At 33.6% G+C, this 22,882-nt stretch overlaps 2 protein-coding genes across 4 annotated transcripts in view; one reads left to right on the top strand and one right to left on the bottom strand.

Moving 5' to 3' along the window:
• Positions 1 to 384: 384 nt before the first annotated feature.
• Positions 385 to 4,770, top strand: LOC111044028. Its single transcript, XM_022329081.2, has 2 exons — positions 385 to 648; positions 2,430 to 4,770. Exons 1-2 carry the CDS (start codon positions 516 to 518, stop codon positions 3,086 to 3,088), a joined length of 792 nt encoding a protein of 263 aa, XP_022184773.2. The 5' UTR covers positions 385 to 515; the 3' UTR covers positions 3,089 to 4,770.
• Positions 4,771 to 6,592: 1,822 nt separating this feature from the next.
• Positions 6,593 to 22,882, bottom strand: part of LOC111043900 — a 46,197-nt gene continuing 29,907 nt past the window's right edge. Inside the window, exons 7-9 of one of the 3 annotated variants that reach the window (XR_005571133.1) lie at positions 18,905 to 19,139; positions 16,309 to 16,691; positions 6,593 to 16,222 (exon numbers count right to left, since the gene is read on the bottom strand). Coding sequence is in view for 2 of the 3 variants with exons in the window: in XM_039426494.1 (XP_039282428.1) it covers positions 16,379 to 16,691; positions 18,905 to 19,139 (548 nt within the window). In the remaining variant the exon portion in view is untranslated. Of the gene's footprint in view, positions 16,692 to 18,904; positions 19,140 to 22,882 lie in introns of all 3 variants that reach the window. The other 2 variants (XM_039426494.1, XM_039426496.1) reach the window with 2 other exon arrangements.

Below are 22,882 nucleotides of genomic sequence, written 5' to 3'. Positions count from 1 at the left end.
ATTTTATAAAATAAATGTAGAAAATCGAGTTATATCTGAGAGTTGGGAACAGTGACGCGCCATTATGTTTGGCGGTTAAACGCTCGACATTTGAAATGGAAATGACCTCTCATTTTGATTTTTTCTTCATTAATTTATTATTTATAGACGATTATCAAATTATTATACAATGAATTCAAATATGTTGAACTTTATTTTCGATATTTAGTTTTGTTTGAAGCATCTTAAATTCTGTTATAATTTTCCAAGTCAAGATGTCTATTTCTCAGTTTTGACACTTGTGACGTGACACAGCACGTACGCTTTCAACAGCTGGATTGTATGGATCGCCTCGAACTGGCAACGCTGCACAGCTTGAGCCGACCCGACACACGACACAGTTTTCTCACTGTGGTGGGGATGATAATTATTGAGGCGCAGTACAAGTGCCGCAGTTCACATTTTTCACACAGTTTCACGTTTATTGACTATTCCTTGACGAGTTTAATTTTGTGAATTATTGAATATTAGTTTCAATGGAAGACAAGTTGATAGAATTGGTAAAGGAACACAAGGAGCTTTACGACACAAACGATCCGAATTATATGAAGATGAAACTGAAGAATCAGCTTTGGAAATCTATTGCTGAACAGTTGAATTTCCAAAATGGTGAGTACATTATTATGAATAATTACAAGACATCCACTTGAAATCAAGTGGGATCGAGCGTTTATTATTTTAGGGCTGATTTAATGTGGATTAGAGAGACAGAAAGCAAGTAAATGACACACTCTACTCTCTATGTTGGAGCGTGACTCTGACTGGGCTGGAGGGAGAGAAAACGTGTGGCACGTGACTCGTTATCATACTCCCCCCCCACCCCACGGTGGGAATGCGCGTCCTCAGTAACAAACCCCTCCTCCTCCTCCTCTGCTAAAAGTGTAGTATTTTATATAGATTAAAAATTCGTTTATTAATACTGGAATTAAAAAAGGAAGAAAAATTCGTTTATTCATACTGAATTGAGCAAATTTTCTGAACGTTTCTTAACCATTGAAATATGAACTTCAAGACCGGTTGCATTGGACCAATTGACCATGTCAGATAAAAATGTTGCCAACAAAAAATTATTCAGTCTATAATTTCTGAGGTATTCCATGGAATGTAATGAATTGAACACATTCTCTATACACATATCTCAATAACCATTAAATACAGGATAACTACATGAAATTCATCGGATTTTTAAAATTCATAATTACCAAAGAACGCATTCGAAATAAATAATCTTTTTATACTAATGGAAACAGAAAATTTCAAAGGTTTTTTACATAGATACATTTGGCTCCTTAGAGTAGCCTGCCAGGCAACCAGGTCATACACAGTAAGCCGCTCACTCCATCACCGGGCACTGTTTTTAAATTTGGGTAGCCGTCCTGGTAGCCAAAATTTGGCTGCTGGTTGGATGCCGAGCCAGATGACCAAACTGGTAGCCAAAACGTGACTGTACAAGTCTTAAAACAATGCCCCCTGACGGAGTGAGCGACTGCCTGCCCAGCTTACTCGAATCCATGATCTGATTGGCTGCGCGTCCTAGTTGCCTATTCAAATTGGGGCCCAAGGTATTTATCGTGAAAAAACTTTGGAATTTTCTCTTTCGATTGGTAGGAAGATTATTCATTTCAAATAAAACATTTGGTAATTATGAATTTTAAAATCCGATGAATCTTCAAATTCAAATTTACAATCACAAGCGATAAGAAAAACAAAACACACAGCTCAGTAAGATAAAAAATGATTAATCTAATGGATAATGAATCTCTTGCGTTAAATCTCTGTATATCTCAATAACCATTGAATATATATGAACTTGGAACTGGTTGCATTGGAGCCACTTCGCCGCTCCACTATGTTTCTCTGCAGCTTTTTTTAAAATAATATTTTAATCATATTCGCCGCTCCACTATATTTGCAACATAACAAACATACATTTTTTCTTCACATTTTAACAATATTTTTTAGATAGATAGATATATTTCTCGATCATCTATAGATGCATAAGATCACATCAAAATAAATACATAATAGAGTACAAGCTTTGACTATAGAAAGAATAGTCAAAGGTACTCCTTTCTATTGTCAAAGGTACAAGTCAATAAGGTATTATGTCTATAGTTTCAATGGTTGTAAAGCATCACCGGCCTACGCTGGATTCAGGCAGCTGAAAAAACTCTTCAACATCATAAAAAGGGTTTTAGTATGTAGTTTTTTTTTTTTGAACTCTATGGTTCCCATGTCTCTAAACTTGAAGGGCAATTTATTAAATAAACGTCTACCCATTATCAGATGACTGGACCTTAGCCTCTCCAGACGGAATGTTGATTTCATGCCTATGTCGAGTATATTTATCCCATGACGAACGTTCGGTCTATATCTTATATTTGTTTCAGGACATGAGGCAAAAACAACATGGTTGAAAATGAGGAATTCCTATCGAGATGCCAGACGTCGACAAAGGAACAGTATCAAAAGCGGCGTGGACCCAGCCAGCATGAGACTGTGGCGTTATCAGAAGCAAATGTCCTTCCTTGAACAATACTCGACCGCCGGTCAACATCAGTCCCACATGCAGGACAGCGACGATACGTATCCATTCCCACTAAGCTCCGACAATGTGGAACGCGACAGTTCCTACTACAAGAATGAAACGCATGAACAACTATTCTACGCTTCCGATGTTGAAAGTATCCTAGATGAACCTAGTAGAAATACATCTGCTACTTCAACAGCCAAGAAGTCGAAAAAAAGGAAAGTAGATACAGTCCAAAGTCTACTGGAGAGATCCATGGAACAGGAAAGGAATTATCAACAGGAAAGTGAGAAAACGAATCAACGCGGCGAAGAGAAGATCAGATTGGAAGTGAGTGATAACTTCAGTGAGGATCCTCTGTATCTGTTTTTCATTTCCATGTACCAACTAACAAGGACAATGCCGCCCTCTTTCCAGCATAGAGTGAGGAGTCAACTATACAATGCGGTGTCAACTGCTGAGGAAGATATTATGAGCATGCCGAGCAGAACGGCTTCTTCAATGAATTCTTCTCATTGACCAAGTTGAGAAGAATGGAGGAGCATCTTCTCGTTCCCTCCTTAAGGTAGGTGCACACAGATCGTCATCGGACGGACGGCACGCATCGGACGATTAGATTTGATGCATTGTTTTCAATTGGAGTGTGCATACCTATCCGGGTGTGATCACATTGAATGCGTCTATGTGCAAGTGCACGTCAGATCATGATAATAAATCTTGTAGGTTTTGTTGTTGTGAGTTTGAGGTTCAACATTCAACTAATTGAAAGTTGTAAAAAACTCTCAAACGTTTAAAAAGTTGTGGACTTCCTATTATATTAAACGAGCAACTTCTGTTTATATGTTTAGATGTTTATAATATGTTTGTATTTCACCGGATCTCGAAAACGGCTATAACGACTCTCACGAAATTCAGAACATGGTAGGTAATTATTTATATCTGGTTATGTTCAACGGATCTCGAAAACGGCTCTAACGATTTTCACTAGATTTGGAACATAGTAGGTTTATGATATAAAAATTCGATTGCACTAGGTCTCATCCCTGGGAAAACTCGCTGAAGGACATTAAAAGGATGATTATTATTCATCCTTGGAAAAACAGCTGATACGGTAATATTATTTCGTCGTCTGTTGGTGATGGAAGTGAGTGAGCGAGTTCATGTGTGTGGGACTGTGTCAAAATTATGACTCAGCTGTTGAACTTTTGTAATCATTCAATCAGGTACTTAGTGCCGGTTGCAAAAAAGCCGGGTTATTTTCAATCCTGAATAATTCCAGTAGATCCATCTTTTTGAAATGGTCTCTCTGATTTGGTTCACATGAAGTTAATCAGGATTAAAATTCAACAGGCTTTTGTACAACTGGGCCTTTGTGAGGGAAATTTTTGCATTCCTCTGGGAATTAATCTCAATTTACTGTGATTATATAGAACATTTCTGTATAAATGTTATTATAATTTCTTCTTTCGTAATAAATTGTTTATGCTTTTGTACTCCAGAGCGAAGCTCGGTCCCCGACATTATTACTATATCAGAGGAAAGTATTTCATATATTATTCCTATACATAATAAGCACTATGAAGAGTGAGGAGGACAAGTGGAACTCGGCTACAAAATTAAATTATAAAAAAAGAAAAAATATTTATTCAAGTTGTCCCTACCTACTGTTGGCTTACAGCATAGTATTGTGCCAATTTTCAAAGGACAACTTACCTATCTAATTATCTGTCTTTAAAACTGAAATTGCAAACAATACACTATCTAGTCAATCGAGTCTTGCCGATAAAATATTTCTATGAAATGGTGTTTCCAAATTCCCTGCACAAGATATCATTATTCTCATAAGTTAATTCTATAAAAAAACATGAAGACACAATACCGGTACGTTATTCTCATATTGAGTTCAGCATACAGAAATACATGGCTAGGATGGTTCACTGCTGTCTTCAACATTTTTATGTTGCCTATTGTTTTACATTGATACAAATTGCATTTCAAAACTTCATGAGAAACCAGAATCAAAACAGCAACTTTCTAGTTTTCTACAAACTAGCTCTCTAGAAATTGTAATACACGTGAATAATAATAGTATATTTCGCACCTAGAGCAGAAAATGAGATTTTTCCAGCTCGAAATCGGTTTTCAAGTCCGAGGCCGTAGGCCGAGGACTAGAAAAGATTGAGAGCTGGAAAAACATTTTTGCCCGTGGTGCGAACGATATTTTTTGCCACACTACAGGTATTGCTGACAAAATAAATAAAGAATACAAAATAAAGAATACTCGTTAAGCTATCGTATCTATCTCTTGATTTTAGTGGTAGAAGATTTGCAGTCAGGATTTCAGATTATTTTAAAATTTCACTTGGAATACCACAGTCATCTTCAAGCATTTTTGAAAATTCGGAATGTACTAATCAACAATAAATAATTGAATAAAACTGGTTGCGAAGCGAATTAGTTTGATTCGAAACTGGAACTGAAATCATGGCGACTTCAGCTGATGATGAAAGTGGACACTCGCCCGATCTAGCGGATGACTTATTAACTACTTCCATGAGCGGCTGGAAAGAGACAACTTTCTGGCCTAGACCGGAAAAGAAACCCTTTACTGACGTCGTCTGCAAACAAGTTCTTTCAGATCTACGTAGGGACTGGAAAACAGCTGCTTTCTGTGCAGTGTGGCGAAAAAGATCAATGAACTGATAGTTGCTATTATTTTTATATAAATAGAAAGGGTTCATTTTAAGCAGACCTTACAGTAAATCTTTAGTCGGAAATACATACAATAAAATTCAAAGGCAAATTGTAATAAGGCGAAATACTATTATTAATAAAGGAACTTGGTGAATTTACATACACTTACTGTACAAATAAAATATAAATCTCAGTACCCTTTTAAATCATTTTAGAAGGGTACTGAGATCTATATTTTATTTATATTAAAAATAGCCCTAAAGAAAAGACTTACTGTACTTATAATCCAGGAAGATCTGTTTCTCACGGAAAAGTGATATCAGATTCAACCATTCATGGAGATTATCTTCTATTGTTTTCCTACAGTTACGTTGAAAAGTGGCCATTGCTGCACTGATTACAGAACGCAAAGAATCACTTTTCCGCTCTAGTGCGGGTAACATTTTTCTGCACTCCAGATTTGCAACATGGCAACGCAAAATACTTAGTAGGTTATATGGAGCACCAGTGCAGCAAAATCAAAATTAAGTTGGTAACAGTGACTGCTGTGGCTGCTATAGTGAGCAGAGGTGCAACGAAGCATAACGCGCAAATTATTAGTATTAGATATTATAACCAAGGACAACATTTTTATTCAATTTGACAATAAATTAAGGTTTTTATCAATAATAAAATGACACAGAAAAACATTTGATGCATTTCAGGCAATTTTACCCATAATTACCCACTTTTCATATTCAATGGTAACTGTAGGAAAAACTTAATGTGAAATACGTGCGCAAAGTTCCTCTGCTGCACTCAACAAAGCATTCCGCCCTCGCCTACGGCTCGGGCGTAAACGTTTCTTTCGGTGCAGCAAACTGTCACTTTGCGCACTAGTTGCACAAATAACTATTTCAGTACTGTATCTAGTGGAGTATTTGAAAACCAGATGCATTTATTCGACTAAATAAAAATAAAGCCTTTGCGACGTGAGGCACTCATCCTGACGTTATGTTATTTTACTTTGAATACTACTAAGTACGGTACATTCTAAGAATATTTTCATACAATATATTTCATAAAAATCATCTATAATCTTGAAGAAAAATGAATATTTTTTTGAAAATCACGTTTTCATTTTTATGAGGTGAAAAACTTCAAGTAGTAAAAACAAAGCAAGAAGACCACTAAAGCCTATTTCTAGTTTTGAAAAATCATAATATACGAGAAGTAAATAAAAAATGAATAACCTAATGAGTGCTTGATTGTCTTTTCATTAATACTAGAATAAATAAAAAATGCTACTCACTAATCAAGTTTGGGATGAATTAAAAATAAAAACTCAAATGAATATAAAAATTTAATTACAAATAAATAAAATTCGATTATCATCATAGAAAACAATATAGGAAAATATAATCTATAGGACATTAACTAGAACATAAAGTAAAACAAGCTTCAAATTATTTGAAAATGGAAATATTGTTTCAAATTATAAGCTTAAATTTGACCGATCATGATGTCCAAACTCAGAACTGAAAATTGATGTATGAGTTAAGTGATAAATTTTTAATGAATAACAAAAATAGTACACACTAATTTTATGTTATATACAGAGATTATAGAATGTAAATTGTAAATACTCTCTGGTTTTATACGACGACATGCAGTCATTTATTTATGTAAATAAACAATCTTGTTCACTTACTGGCTGGACTACTTTCGGGCGGCAAGCGTCCATTTTCAACAGACTGTCAAAAGTATTCTAGTCAGTAGGTGAAAAATTGTTTAATTACATAAATAATTCAATGCAGATCGTTGTGTAAAACGTCAAAATAGTGTGCTAATACATCGCAGTTCGGAATGGATACCAAGAAACCCCCCATCATCTTTTAAAATAATACATTACTGATAGATAACAATAAAATCTGTTAAAATGAAACAACAAAAGTTTTAAAGTTTGTTCCAGAATAATAAAATTTTCAACAGTTAACTCTTGGATAAAATAAGTTTGTGGTACAGTTTTACTGTTAATACTGGAATACAATATTTTTAATATAATATATGTGGTTATTTTAACCATTATCATTTGAATAAAATTTCTATATGGGAACAATAATGAAAGTGAGGAAACAATAGAAAGAACAAACATAGAGATACCATGAATTTTCATACTGCACCATTACAAGAGAAGACTTGCATTCAACATAATGCACAGTTTTAACACATTTCGATAGAACAATTAAAAATTTTCAGGGAAACACTTAAATTTCAATATAATAATTTCTTGCCAAATCAGTCAATTCAAAATGCATTAATTAACATAAAATACATAAATTAACTCAACACTAAAAATAATTTAATTTAAACTAGAAAAGCACTAGACTTGTATACAATAACTATTATTACACGACTTTGGCAAAACAGTCTACAAAATTGGAAAATACTGTGCAGTACACAAAAAATAATAATAATAAACGGTAAAATTAGAATTCAACTAACTAAATTTAAATGTCTTTTCTACCGTATAATATTCAATATAGACTCTACACCCTCTACCCACGATAAGCTACAAAATGTGAATTGTGATTAAGAATGTGGAATCTTTTAATGCATAATTCAAATTGAAAATGTCAAAGCATGTATTCTCTTATCAATATTAGTTCATAGAGTTTGAGAGTATCAAGCACACAAAATAACTTGAATATAAAATAAAAATACAATTTTCCCCATTGTTAGTGAAGAGTGATTTCCAAGTTATTCAAACTCACAACACACTCTTCTATTAAATGACAGATAGAGATCAGAAAATTATCAATTCTTAAGCGTCATTTCAGTTTTTGTAGAATATTTTTATTTTACCAACGCCGAATACTAGATGCCCTTCCTTTTTGAATTTCATAAGGGAAAGATATATCTAAGTTTAGTGGAATGATGATAATGCGAGGTTAAAACTTGTAATATTTTAGGGACATTAGACAGTATGAATTTTATTAATATTATAAAACGCTAAATATTATATTAGTGCATCACATTGTACTAGGGTTCTAGAAGTAGAAATAAGTTGATTCATAAGGCTTTTGCTGGTGGGGAGTCCCTTACGGGAAGGTCTCACCTCACCTGAATATATAATTTTAGTCGTCAATGGGCCTCACGACTGTCATACTTCAGCTGGGACCGACAGTATAACGTGCTATCCGATAACACGGAAGAAGGAGAAAACAAAATTATACTGTCCCAGAACCTGCATAGAACTAAGTTGGTACGAATTGAATTCAATGTTAATTGGTAAATTAAGCTTCAATAATCAATCACTTCCAAAACAAAGAGTTCCAAAAATTTCTGTGCATTTGGCAATAAAAAATGAAATTTGTCGCAACAATAAAACATCTCATACCAGGAAATTACTATTAAGCTTTCTAACGGCTTGAAAGATTCCAAATATACATTGGGAAATCTGAATAGTCATATAGAGTTATGAAGCCTAAGGCTCAACTCACACTTACGCGACTCAGGTCGAGAAGAAACTCGACTCTAGTCGAGAGCATGTGTTTCCAAATGGTGACACTCAGACCAGTCGATTCTAGTCTCCGCGACGTCACCATTTGAAAACACACGCTCTCGACATGAGTCGACACACCTTTAAGTGTGTGTTTAGCCTAAATGATAAAAACAGCACAATTAGAAACGATCTACTATGAAGATGAACAAGTAGTAATGATAAAAAAACAAGGATGAGTCTACAGGTTATATGTGCAAGATTTTGTGACATTATTCAAGTTTTATCCCTAAAAAAATCAAATGTACTTCCCAAAATTCGCAATCAAATCGCAGAAAATCTAATTATACTCGGAATAACTCATAATGAGTTAAGAATGTTCTTGTACCTATGAATGTATAAATAATGAATGATAATGGAACAAGTTGAGACTTGTGCCACATATCCGTGTTGCATAATTTTGCAAAATGTCTACCTTTTCATACAAGCCAATATGTCACAATATATATCAGGATATCCAACATAGGTTGTCCTGCTTATATTCATTGAGACTGACAGTGTTGTCAGATTGAACAGATATAGTCGTATGGGCTTACGCGAGGTGATGGCAATTTTGCACAATTTGGCAACACGAATACATTGTTCGAGTCTCAACTCGAGTTTAGTATTAAATTCATTATTTTCCTATACATTCTATAAATGTAAATTAAGTTACTGTTCAGACTCTAATAGTATCTAATTGATTCAAAATTTGCTCGTTTATCTGAGTATTGAAGAGTGTAAATTGTATTTTGAAAAGTGAAAGTGACATAACCAACATTTTAATTTGGACAGTATAGTATAAATTGGAAATGGGACAGTTTTAGGCATGAGCCTGTTGTGCCTTTCCTCATGTCAAGTATTTGTACACAATGTGAATAAATAAATAAATAAATAAATCAAGAACAGCCACGATGTGGTCCAATTATTTCTAATGCTTTAAAAATCACAAATTATTGTTTCAATAGATGGACTAACAATCATGCAACCAGACTCTCTATAGATATCAATATTAATATGAAGTAAACATATAATAAAAATCAAAGTGATGAAAAATTAATAATACCAAACAGAAAGCAAATGGAGCATGTTTACAGTAACTAATCGTTTAGCATTGTAGAATAATAATATTTCATTGAATAACTCATTAATGTTAGCTATTTTAAACCGATAGTAATATTGTAGCCTAAATAGTCATAATGAATTACTGAACAATAGAGTAGTAATTATGACATGAAAACACAATACAAATAGACAAAATGCACTGAGGATACAAATAAAAGTTCAATGAATTAGTTTGAAATTGAAATTACCTCATGATTCCCATAGGCACTAGATACTTATGACCCACGAATGTCCATGGATTACACATTTACAGTCATTCGACTATATTGCACTATACTTAATTAGTATAAAACGTTTCAATACAGGTTTATTCAAATATGTAGTTTGGAAATATAATAAACTTATAGATAAAATTCAACAGTAATATACAACACACAGTACTAAACAAATAACACAATAATACAGTTAGTTTAAATATAAACAAACAAATAATAGAGATTCTTAACTAACAAGTAAATTATTTATTTATGCACAGTAAAGTCTCCGATATACAAGCTCAATACCGGTATAGTTTAGATATTGGACAATACACTTATCAAGCTTCAAATATTCTCGAGAGGATTTGAGTATATGTGTTAAATTCTATCACGAAATAATAACGGAAAATATTATAATTTGCAGCTAATAGGCAATGTGAGTAATACGATGAATTGATTAAATATTATGTACAAGAGAGATCAAGATATTAATGAATCGATCAAAAGTAAACTAATGCTAATCACGCAGGACTATAATAGGTGACTGCAAATTGATAAGAAATATCAATTATCCAATCACAGTTCTACTAATTAAAAGATGTTATTGTCATGGTAAAATTCCGAGTAAGTAAGAATTAATCTAAGGAGACTTTACTATACATTTTCTTTCATAAAAATCTAAAAATAAGTTAAAAATAAAAATTGGGGAATCTCATTCACCAAATAACGACAATAATTACACGTAAATTGATACCAATTGCACACCATCTTCCATAAGAATGGATAATAAATACTGCTACAAATAATATAGTATATAAATATTTAATATTTTATAAACAGGTGGGGCATAGAATATTTTAGAAAAAGGCAGAGTGTAATAGATGGTCGAGAAGCATACATTATTATAGATATGTTTTTTATTTACAAATTATCTAGTTTTGGTCAGAGCACAAAGGAACATCCCTTGTCTCATAAAACAATAAAAGTTAACCTACTAGAAAACACACAATACGATAAATTTACTACAGTATCTTCATATAAATAACACATTACAAGTAATACAATTTTGCAGAATATGTATATGGAATGCTTCAAAATCCTAAAAAACTTAGTTGTATAATATAATAAATATCAGTTGTATTATATAATCTTTACCATTTCTATTTATTATTCTAGAAATAATCACTTCAATTAATTTAGGCAAGTTAGTAAACTACATAACTAAAAACAGATAATATAATGTTCAATATTATAATTCAACTCATTAATTTTCAACGGAAGTATAGATTTCATCTATATACTAGGAAAGGGAATCTTGTGGAATGATATACGATAATTGAATATAATATTAAAATCTACCTAACTCAGAAATATATATTTTCTCTCAACCATATTATTCCTAAAATTAGATTAAATTTGAATAGCGAAATCACAGTTGATAAACTTAATTCAGACTAAAATCAAGCTACTGAAGAAATGAATTTATTCCACAATAAAATAGCAATTCTCAATTATTGATTCGCTTTGATAAAACTCACCAGAGAAAATTAACACAGTAGCAGATTAATTTGAATGACATAGCCTATTCCAAGGAATACTATTAGAAGGTTTCAGATATAGGAGACGATAATTAAAAATAATTAAAATTGATCTGTTTTGAGAGAATAAGAACGGCGAAATGTAAGAGTTAGAGAATTATTGTTATGATTAACAAGTTGAAAGAAGGAAATATAGAACGAGAAATTCAATGGTTGTGATAGGATGACACATTATGTGAGAAATAATTTTAGTTTGCATTATTCAATTCATTCATCTTCCATTTAATGAATTATCTCAATTGTTATCTTCCCATTCGATCCCACCCTCGCACATGAATTCATTTGGTGAAAATAACTGAGATGATATAGAACTACAACATCGATTTTACAAGGCAATTAGAAAATTGCACGCGATAAAGTGTTTCTTCTGCAAATAAAACTATCTCAGTTTTTATGTCGATAGAAAAGTTCATCGGATTGGAATGATATTATAATGACAGAATCTCCCGAGCTTCATTCCAGACAGAATCATAATTTTATTGCACATTCTAGATTATTCCACCACAGTCGATTTTGGTAACAAGAATGATTGGATGATTTAAAAAAAATCATAAATATAAATATACATAAATGTAACTAACAAAACTGCGAGAAAACGATTACATATTAAGGGACGGATGAAGATGACAAGTATATAATTTTTCTAGGGGTGTAATTGATTATAAACTTGTTAGCAAGGATTTTTGACAAAAAATCGATTAAAATCGTTATTGAGAAAGTTTAAATCTCAACTAACTTCATCACAAAAGATTGCAAATTAAAACAAATAATATGCAAACGATATGAGAGAATCAGAAATTAATTTGGTATGATTTGAAATTTACAATATTATTGTGACGTTAAGCAGAAATTCACGAGAATTGCCTAACACGACTAGTACCTTCAAGACAAACAGGAAATCCGACCGAAATTTCTTAATAGTAGAGGGATAGAAATAAGAAATTAATCTATTAGCATCGAAATGAAATTGAAAAAAAAATAAGTTAACTGTAATCCTGGGTTTACTTAACCTTTGTTATTGCACTTGTGACAACCAATTTAAATATTAAATGTGAAAGGAATTTCTGTGAAGTGAAACTATCTAGGACTTTGTCATACATTAATTAATTAGGCCTATCATTGGAACTATTGAGTTACATCTAAATTGTGAACTCATACAATATCCCCAAGATGCAGAATAAACTTTAAAAATTACAATCACAACTGAGTCCGCTTAGGCAATATACCAATAAACTCATAAATTATAATAGTTCAGACGTACAAACTGTGACAATATTGATAAAATCTGTAACTGAACAAATTTTATGAAATGAAATTTCAATATTTAACGAAGCAAGACTTTGGAAGTACCTATTTATATTATATAAAATTCTTACAATACAACGATGAAAACAAGCGAATAAAAAACAATCCAGTGAAGTTGATATAAAATTTTCAGTACAATATTACATAAATAAGAATATTTTCCAAATAGGATCGTCATTATTTTAGTCTATCTTAATAGGTTATTATCTAAAGTGTTTAGCAAAACTTCAGTAATATATAGTGTACGTGTTCAAAGTGTAGGTGTATACATCTTTATATAAATACTTATTTTCATACTCTTATCAATAACTTGATTATGATAGTCTAATAATTCATTTTTTATCCAATTACAATGAAAGGGCACAACAGATCTAATCTATACAACTTTACAACTTCATTTCTTGGACGAACCAGCATTATAATAATGTCAATTGAATTATATTTTTCAATTTATCAGTAATAAAAGTAATAAAGTTGATAAATCGTTTATAGATTTATATTTAGATGAAGTAAATCCATGCAATCGAATAAATTTAAAACTGAGGCCCGGTCGCACAAAAGCATATTTCATTTTAATCATGATCAACTTCCACGAGAACCAATCAGAGAAGCGTTTCTTGAGAAGGAGGCTTGCTTCTCCGATTGGTTATCGAGGCATTTAATCGGAATTAGAAGTTACCAGACTTTTGTGCAAGCGGGTGTATAAGTTAATACGTTTACTAGCGGTTGGACCTAGTAGTTCTGTATTCATTGTACGCAGGATCAATAACTTCACAATCTCTTTAAATTGCATGCAAAACACAACTGAGAAAACAGATCCAGTGTGGATGTTCAAGAGGTTGTCAAGTCATTGGTCAAGCGCCCATAGAAAAAAATGATAAAATCTGCATTATCAATCAGATCTTATAGCCAAGAACGTGTGCATGCAGAGTAAGAGAAAGCATGGACCACAAAAATTTCTATTTGCTTTTTAGAGATTTTAAAATGTTTTATGTAGGTACCTTTTTCAACTTTTCACTTTAATAACAAGAATTGAATTACTAGTGTTCACTTTATATTATTTTTAGAATTTTTCAAATTTTTGTTTCTCAATTTTGTTTATTTCCCCAGAGGCGTGTTTCATTACTCTAAAGCTGCGTTTACATCAAAGTTATTAATAAAAATTTAATAACTTAATCCTTATAGATTCTATTTGATTGAACATAACTTAGCATACACATGATGAACATATGTGTTTGTCAAGTTCCGTTCAATCTAATAGAATCTATAAGGATTAAGTTATTAACATTTTGTTAATAACTTTGGTGTAAACGCAGCTTTAGTGTCAAGCTGTTGTCAACAGCTTGTAAACATAAGACTTTACAGATTATAGATTTTAGAGAATTAAATCATACATACATGATAAATAATCAATGACTGTATAGCAAGGCTTGCAACGCACGTTCAGTGTGGTTCGGGCACCCTAAAGTCAACTGTACTTATATTACAGCAAGTACAATAGTTTCAACTAAAGCATCGTCTATGCAATCTTTCTAGGTTCAGTAACCTAAATTTGCAAAACATAAGGAACATGATGTTTTAGTAACAATATGCATTACCGAAGAATTCATAAAACTGTTCATGAAACACCAATTTATATCATTTTCTAAAAACAAGTTCACGTTTGTGAATACGATCCTTGACAAGTTCTCGTTTGTGAATACGATCCTTGACAAGTTCTCGTTTGTGAATACGATCCTTGGCAAGTTCTCGTTTGTGAATACGATCCTTCACAAGTTATCGTTTGTGAATACGATCCTTGAAGTTCACTCACCTTTAAGCTGGAATCCCACATATCAGTATCCGGTAAAGTGATAATTTAATTTCCATGAGTTTAATGGGACTATTGTCACCCAGCCCGGCCGGGCGAGTATGAATAATCCAATAAGAACTCATGTGAGTAATTTAATTACATCGAATTACTAGTTTCATTTTTCCTTTTATATTGAAAAGGAATAAAATAAAAAAGGGTAGCCTTTCCTTTTATATTGAAAAAAATAAAAATAAAAAAGGGTAGCCTACTAGTAATTGTTTTATGTAAAATTAAACTTTCAATTAGCCCTATTGAAATAAAAAAACTATTGGAAATAATATTCTCCTATGCCGTACACATTTACTGAATCAGATACTGGTATGTGGGAACCTACATAATGTATGTTCAAAGTGAATGATATAAATAATATAATATCCCATTCCTAGATGCAGAATAGAAATTAATGAATATAGATAACAACTGAGGCTTTGGCAATATACCAACACACTCATCAATTATTATAATAATTCAGAAGTACAGAACAACTCATACAAACTGTTGGGTCGCTCACCTCAATGCAGCTAAAGGTCGTCACATACCCAGCTACGTGTAGCTTGAAATACGTCATCAAAAGACGTAACCGACTTATTTCCCAATGTTAATCAATCTGTCCTCACACAAGTGCAGCGTAGCTAACATCAATTATAACCTCATTCTTTTTTGAAACTTTTATTTGTAAAAATTTGGGAGAAGAAACTTTTGGGCTATGCCTGTTGTCTTCTCCCAATCATATTATGTTGTAATTATGATTTGTAATTGTCAATGAAATAAATAAATAAATGAACATTGGGAGATAGGATGACTACGTGTTCCGAAGACGTATTCCTAGCTAGAATTCCTAGAGTGTGTTTTGAGGAATACTCTATTAATTCCTAGAGTATTCTTAGGCTCACCTCACACTTACGCGACTCAGGTCGAGAAGAGACTCGACTCTAGTCGAGAGTATGTGTTTCCAAATGGTGACACTCAGACCAGTCGATTCTAGTCTCCGCGATGTCACCGTTTGAAAACACTTGCTCTCGACTAGAGTCGAGTCTCTTCTCGACCTGAGTCACGTAGATGTGAGTTGAGCCTTAAGAGTGTGTGACGACCTTTAGTCGCTTATCACAGCGGCAACCGTGACGGTTGAAGAGAAGTGTTCTTGTTTATGAATGAAGGTTTGTCGTTCACAGCAATGCAGCTAAAGGTTGTAAGACGGATTCTCGTTTATGAATGAAGTTAGTCGCTCACCTTGACGGTTATAGAGACGTGTTTATGAATGAAGTTGATAGCTCATCTCAGTTGGTTGTAGAGACCGTTTATGAATGAAGTTCAACGGTTGTAGGAACGAGTTCTCGTTTATGAATGAAGTTGATCGCTCACCTCAGTTGGTTGTAGAGACCGTTTATGAATGAAATTCAACGGTTGTAGAAACGAGTTCTCGTTTATGAATGAAGTTGATCGCTCACCTCAGTTGGTAGTAGAGACAAGTTGTGTTGTGCCACTGATCAATTGAATGGAATCGAATCACTGGTGATGTCACTTGCTACCGTTCAGCGCCGCCGCCCCCGGTTCCCGCTTGACAATAGTGATGTCCGGGTTGTTGCTGAGCACGTGACGCGCCGACGCAAACCGGTCACCGCCACCGCTACCGCAGTCGTCGTCATCAGCGTCCGTTTCGTCCACTTCGTCTGGCGTCGTCTCACTCTGACGCAGCGTCGACAGGTAGTTGGCTAGAGTGGTCACCGTGACGTTGAGCATTTCGGCCGCCCTGAACAGAGTCAGCTCTTTGCGCTGCAGTTTGTTGAGCACCTCGGCCGGACCCTGTTCCAGCCAAAAGTCCCGTACCCTGCTAACATAACAAACCACACTCACACTGTTCATTCTGAATCAATCAATTACTGACTTATTGACACAATTGACTTATTCATGTTTAAGGAATTAGAAGAAGTGGGAGAGAGAAGAAGAAGGGAGGAGATGTAGAAGTAGGTGAAGAAGACAAGAGAGATGAAGAAGTAGGAGGAAAAGAAGAAGAAGAAGAAGAAGTAGGATGAGAAGAAGAAACGCAAGAGTTAGGAGAAAAATAAGAATAGGAAGGAAAAGGAGAAGTGGGACAAGACAAAAAAGGTGGATTGATTGATTGAGTACTTTATTTATGTAGATTACAATATATACTGGCTTATACACTTATATAAAATAGCTTACAATACAGCAAAATTATAGATGAATTTACATAATATAGACTAAGAACATAATTATTGAACTGTATATGATACGAAAAAAACAATTTGTAATAACTGAAGATAGTATTGTTATGCATCTACCTAAATTGGCGGAGCTTTGGACATATGGACAATGTCCATTCTTCGGAAAGAATATTCAAAATATCTCTACCAAAATAGTTGAATAGTTAAATAGTGGAGAAAGAGAAGAAGAATAAAGGAGAATGAGGACTAGGAGGAAGAGAATAAATAGCAGAGTTAAATAGAGAGAAGAATAGGAAGGAAGAGGAGAAATAGGAGAACAAGAAAAAAAGAAGAATAACGAGGAATAGGAAGAAAAGAACAATAAGATGGTTAGAAGAAGTTAGAGTTAGAGAGGAAGAAAAATGAGAAGGAGTGGTCAGCGTCCAGGTGTCACCCCGAAAACCTAACACCTGGTCATAGGCGACAACCTGTACCCTCTAAAAAATATACCATTGCCATCAAGTTGTCACCTACTGTACCCGCAGGTGATAGTTTGTCATGACCATAGAAGTCAGAGTGCCCCCCCCCCCCGACAAGTTGTCACCACCTTAGAAAGAAGGCAGGTTGACGGGGACGGCTCACGTCAACCTGTTCCCTCAAACCCGGTTTAAAAAGGGGACAGGTTGACGGAGTGACAAGTTCTCAGAGTGACACCCAAGTCGTGTTCTCAGAAGGAGGAGTAGGTTGAGGAAGATGATGATGATGATGATGATGATGATGAAGTTGAAAAAGAAAAAGAAGTAGGAAAAACTGGTTATCGACAATGAAGCTTAGAAGAAATTAAAGAAAAATTGTTAGTGACCAATCGCATTGAATTTTAATTTCACCTAGCATTAATATGTATCATTCATCATTCACGTTCGTCTCCAACCCTCTCTCTCTCTCTCTCTCTCTCACTCTCTCTCTCTCTCTCTCTCTCTCTCTCTCTCTCTCTCTCTCTCTCTCTTTGGTAGGGAGTTAGTGGGAAGGATACTTCGAATATTCTTTCCGAAGAATGGACATTGATATGTCAAAAGCTCCGCCAATTTAAGTAGATGCATAACAATATTATCTATTTTATCTATAGTTATTACAAATTGCTTTTTTTCATATCATATACAGCTCAATAATTATTTTTTTAATTTATATTTTGTAAATTCATCTATAATTTTGCTGTATTGTAATCTATTGTATGTTCTGACTTCTATTCTACAACAGTAATCAGCTGTTGTAGCTATGGTGAAAGTGATATTTTCGAGCTCAAAATATTTAAGTGATTTTATTCTATATTTTATGAATATTTGAAGGTTGGTTTTTGTTTTAACGGAAGTTTCATTATCAATTTATCTAAATTTGAAATTCTTTGTTTTATTCTGATTCATAGTTTCAGATTGAAGATTTGGTGTTGAAATTGAAGTGAACATAACCTACATAATATTTGGACGATTTGTGACAAAATCAGGAAATTGAAGAAGTTTTGGGCAATAGCCTGTTTTTTCTTTTCCGACTATTGTATTGTTCGCTCTATCTAATAAATAAATAAATAAATAAATAAATAAATAAATAAATAAGTGTATAAGCCAGTATATATTGTAATCTACATAAATAAAGTACTCAATCAATCAATCTCTCTCTCTTTCTCTCTCTCTCTCTCAGAAAATAAATCTGTCAGTATAGCATTACATTATTTGGAATTAAAAAAAAATATCGTTGATCTTGAATATTCGAGCACAACAATACATTACAATGATTCGATATCCCGTTACTAGACAAAATGACTTTTCAACCAATAGAGAACTAATGATTAGTTAGGTATAGAGAAATCGGTTGTCGACATTACCTTTTGTCCTCGTACCTATAAGGATGCTTTAGGCAGCCATAGGCATCCCTATAGCGTCCATACAAAGTACCGTAGGAGACACCCATCAGTTCGGCGGCCACTTTCATTTCCAGCTCTTTGTTCTTGATCGCCTCCATCACTCGCCGCGTGAAAGGCTCCTCCCAGAACTGAGGCCGGCGACCGCCTTGTGTCAGGTATTCGTTCATTTTCACCACATCCGAGTACTGGCTTAAATCTGAAACATAATCAGATGTAGAAATTATCGCCTAAATTAAGAGAGGTGGGACAGTATTGTCTTTTTTCTTTAGGGCTACTTTTAATATAAATCTCAGTATACTTTTAAATTATTTTTCCTACAGTTACCTTGAAAAGTGACCATTCCTGCACTGATTACAGAACGCAAAGAATCACTTTTCCGCTCTAGTGCGCAGTGTTACTTTGCGTACTCTTAATACTTTGTGTATTATCTTGCAGTCATCCCAATCAGCTGTTGACATTGTTGGCATGTATTTTGAATGCGAATTTTTTCTATCTATATTTTTTCTGATTTTCCAATAAATGAAAATGAGAACTCATTAAATTATACATTTTGAATATTATTATTAATTATTCATTATTTCAAATAATATTTTTTTAATTCATAAATTGATTGGTTGAAAAATTATTTAGAAATTAAGATTTACTCAAAATTTTCAAATTAATTGGATTAATTAAATTTTTAATTTGAATAAATTATTGATTATTAATTTTCAATTGGATTACCAAGTTTAAAATAAATTAAAGTTGTTATTAATAACAAAATTATACAGACAAACATTTGATGGATTTCAGCCACCATTTTACCCATAATCAACCACTTCTCATATTCAATGGTAACTGGAGGAAAAATTTAATGTGAAATACGTGCGCAAAGTTCGTTTGCTGCACTCAAGAAACCATTATTCCACACTCGCCTACGGCTCGTACATAAACGTTTCTTTCGGTGCAGCAAACTGTCACTTTGCGCACTAGTTGCACAAATAACTATTGTCACAACACGTTTCGGCCACTAATGCCATTTTCATAATACTAACATATGATCAAAAATCTGGTGTGGTACACTCACACAAATTTCCTTGCTCATATTCGAAACTACGATCAGACTTTTGTATATGTGTATATATAATTGTTTTCAGAGTACTTTTTCCTTTGTGTAAATTGTGAAATTCAATGATTTTTTTGTCGTCATTTTTTTAAAGTCGTCAAAACAGCTGTTCTACAGATGAAATATCTCGACTATGTGTTCTTTTTATGAACTGCTCTACCTACCTACCTCATGCACGAGAAGGAGGTTACAAAGTCCATTTCTCAAGGATGGGGTGGACCCCCCATTAGTTTCCCAGAAAGGAGACTCATGCCAGTTAATAGAGCTGATAAATAACTATACAGAGTATGAATTTGAAAAAAATCGGTCAAGTTATTTTGAAAAAATCGTGAAAAACATGGTTTTTTAGTAATTATCCGCCATTTTTCTCAAGAATATTACGGAGCTCCTGCAATTTTCCAAGGAAAAAACTCATGTCATTTGATAGGACTTATGAATAGCTACCCATGGCTTGAATTTCAAGAAAATCGTTAGAGCCGTTTTCAAGAAAACCGTGAAAAACCTGGTTTTTGGTCATTATCCGCCATTTTTCTCAAGAATATTACGGAGCTCATGGAATTTTGTCAGAAATGAGACTCATGCCAGTTGATAGTGCTTATGAATATCTATCCATGGTATGAATTTGAAGTAAATCGTTAGAGCAGTTTTCGAGAAAACGGTGAAAAACATGAATTTTTAGTCATTATCCGCCATTTTTCTCAAGAATATTACGGAGCTCCTGAAATTTTCCCAGAAATGAAACTTATGCTAGTTGATAGGGCTCATAAATAGCTATCCATGATATAAATTTGAAGAAAATCGTTAGAGCCATTTTCGAGAAAAACGTGAAAAACATGGTTTTTTAGTAATTATCCGCCATTTTTTCCGCCATCTTGAATTGAATTTTATTGAATTTCTTATTGTCGGGTCCTCATGGTATAGGGACCTTAAGTTTAAAATTTCAAGTCGATCGGTTAATTAGGAATGGAGTTATCGTGTTCACAGACATACACACACACATACACACACACACACACATACACACACACACATACACACACACAGACCAATACCCAAAAATCATGTTTTTGGACTCAGGGGACCTTGAAACGTATAGAAAACTTAAAATTGGGGTACCTTAATTTTTTTTGGAAAGCAATACTTTCCTTACCTATGGTAGTAGGGCAAGGAAAGTAAAAATGAGAATCTTCCAGCAGTATTTATTTATTTTCAAATCACTTGACAGTGAGGATCGGCATGTTGTTCCCCTATCTTTCTCCACTGCCATTATGACGTGGACCTCACTATAGTTGGGGATTAGTGAGAAGGTGTTTTAAAGGTGAGGGGTTAGGTTTCTGCTTTTAAATTACAATATGTTGGTATTATTCAGAACTTGAAACGATTTAGAATGAGCTACATGATACTATGTGTGTCAACTGGCCTTTCTGAAAGCAACAGAAACTTGACGAACTAAAATAATTTAAGTAGAGAAATTCACATAGCGGGGTTGATTCTTGATTAACTGACAACTTGATGAAGTGAATATCCCACATATCACTCACTATCAGTAAACTTGTTCAGTAAAGTAAGAATAGCATTCCAAAAATATTTAATGGGACTATTCATACCTGCTCGAACTGGGAATATATCCATTAGAACTCATGAGAATTATATGTTTACTGGTTCCAAAAACTTACAATTAATGTTACATTCAATTGTTATAAATTTCATAATTAATGTGAGTTAATTATCATTAGAAAGATGCACCGAGATCGCCAATATCTTGTCACCATCTATTGACTGTTTTACCACAAATCGACTTCACGAGGATGCTGAGTGCCCTTCGAGAAAGCTTCGACTGAGCTTCAACTCAGCTACCATCCTGACGTGTGCAGCATACTAAGGCAGCATTCTAAGCTGTTCTGCTGCACTAGATAACCCATACAAAAAACTAATTGTTATCTATATAATAAGAGAGAGTAGGGTTGTGTTTGTTCGCATCAAAACATGTCAACTTGTGGATTGCATACCGGAAAAACGCGAATGATTTAGATCTCCAAATTTTGAACATAGATTCTAAAAATATCAATCTCGTGCACCTGGAAGCCCAAATTTCAATTTTCCTTCTAGATTTTTCAGAATTAATGTTCAAATTCATCTATGCTACCGTAGGCTACATGAAGTTTCATAGCCCAAAGTGTGTCTATTTATGAGCATGTTATAAGACTTCATTTTTGAACGTCTATATAGCGCAGCGGTAAAAGGCCTGCTTACGGAGCGATGATTCCTCGGTACGAATCCCCGAGGCTTCCCATTTTTTTGTTCTTAATTTTTTCCCTCGAAACGTATTATTATCAATTATTTTTTGAAGGAATTTGTTTTCATTACTATTGAACTTGGATTTTATCAAATAATTATTTTTAATGTAAAATTTTGCCACCAGTACAAATGAATTGGACATAGTCTTCATGCTGTAGGCCTATAATTGAATTTCATAAGAAAAACATGAATAGATCACAATAAAATAAGAAATAGTTTATATTCTTCAGCTATAATGTACTATCAGACACGAATTCCCAGTGAAACGAGTATTTTAGGTATTTTGTTTGGAATTGGGAAAACAAAAGGCTGCCTGATTCAAATTGAGAAGGATCCTAATCGAACTAAAATTTATTGATGTATTGGAAAAATCAATATTATGATTCTGTGAGGTTTCCAAGTATTATGTATTCTTCAGTTTTCTATACTATAATAAAGGAAAGAACTGGCTTATACACGTAAGGAATAGGGAATTATGTTTGACGCATCATCACGTCTGAAATATACTCAACTGATTAATTTGAAATTTTGCATCT

This window comes from Nilaparvata lugens, chromosome 4, assembly GCF_014356525.2.
Source record: "Nilaparvata lugens isolate BPH chromosome 4, ASM1435652v1, whole genome shotgun sequence".
Classification (NCBI taxonomy): Eukaryota; Metazoa; Arthropoda; class Insecta; order Hemiptera; family Delphacidae; genus Nilaparvata; species Nilaparvata lugens.
This window is presented reverse-complemented; position numbering and strand designations above follow the sequence as displayed.

What these genes read in the sequence shown, in the direction of transcription:
- LOC111044028 (XM_022329081.2), top strand. Translation starts at nt 516, where the DNA reads ATGGAAGACAAGTTGATAGAATTGGTAAAGGAACACAAGGAGCTTTAC. An exon ending in ACAGTTGAATTTCCAAAATG is followed by an intron (nt 649 to 2,429) that starts GTGAGTACATTA and finishes TATTTGTTTCAG; the next exon opens with GACATGAGGCAAAAACAACA.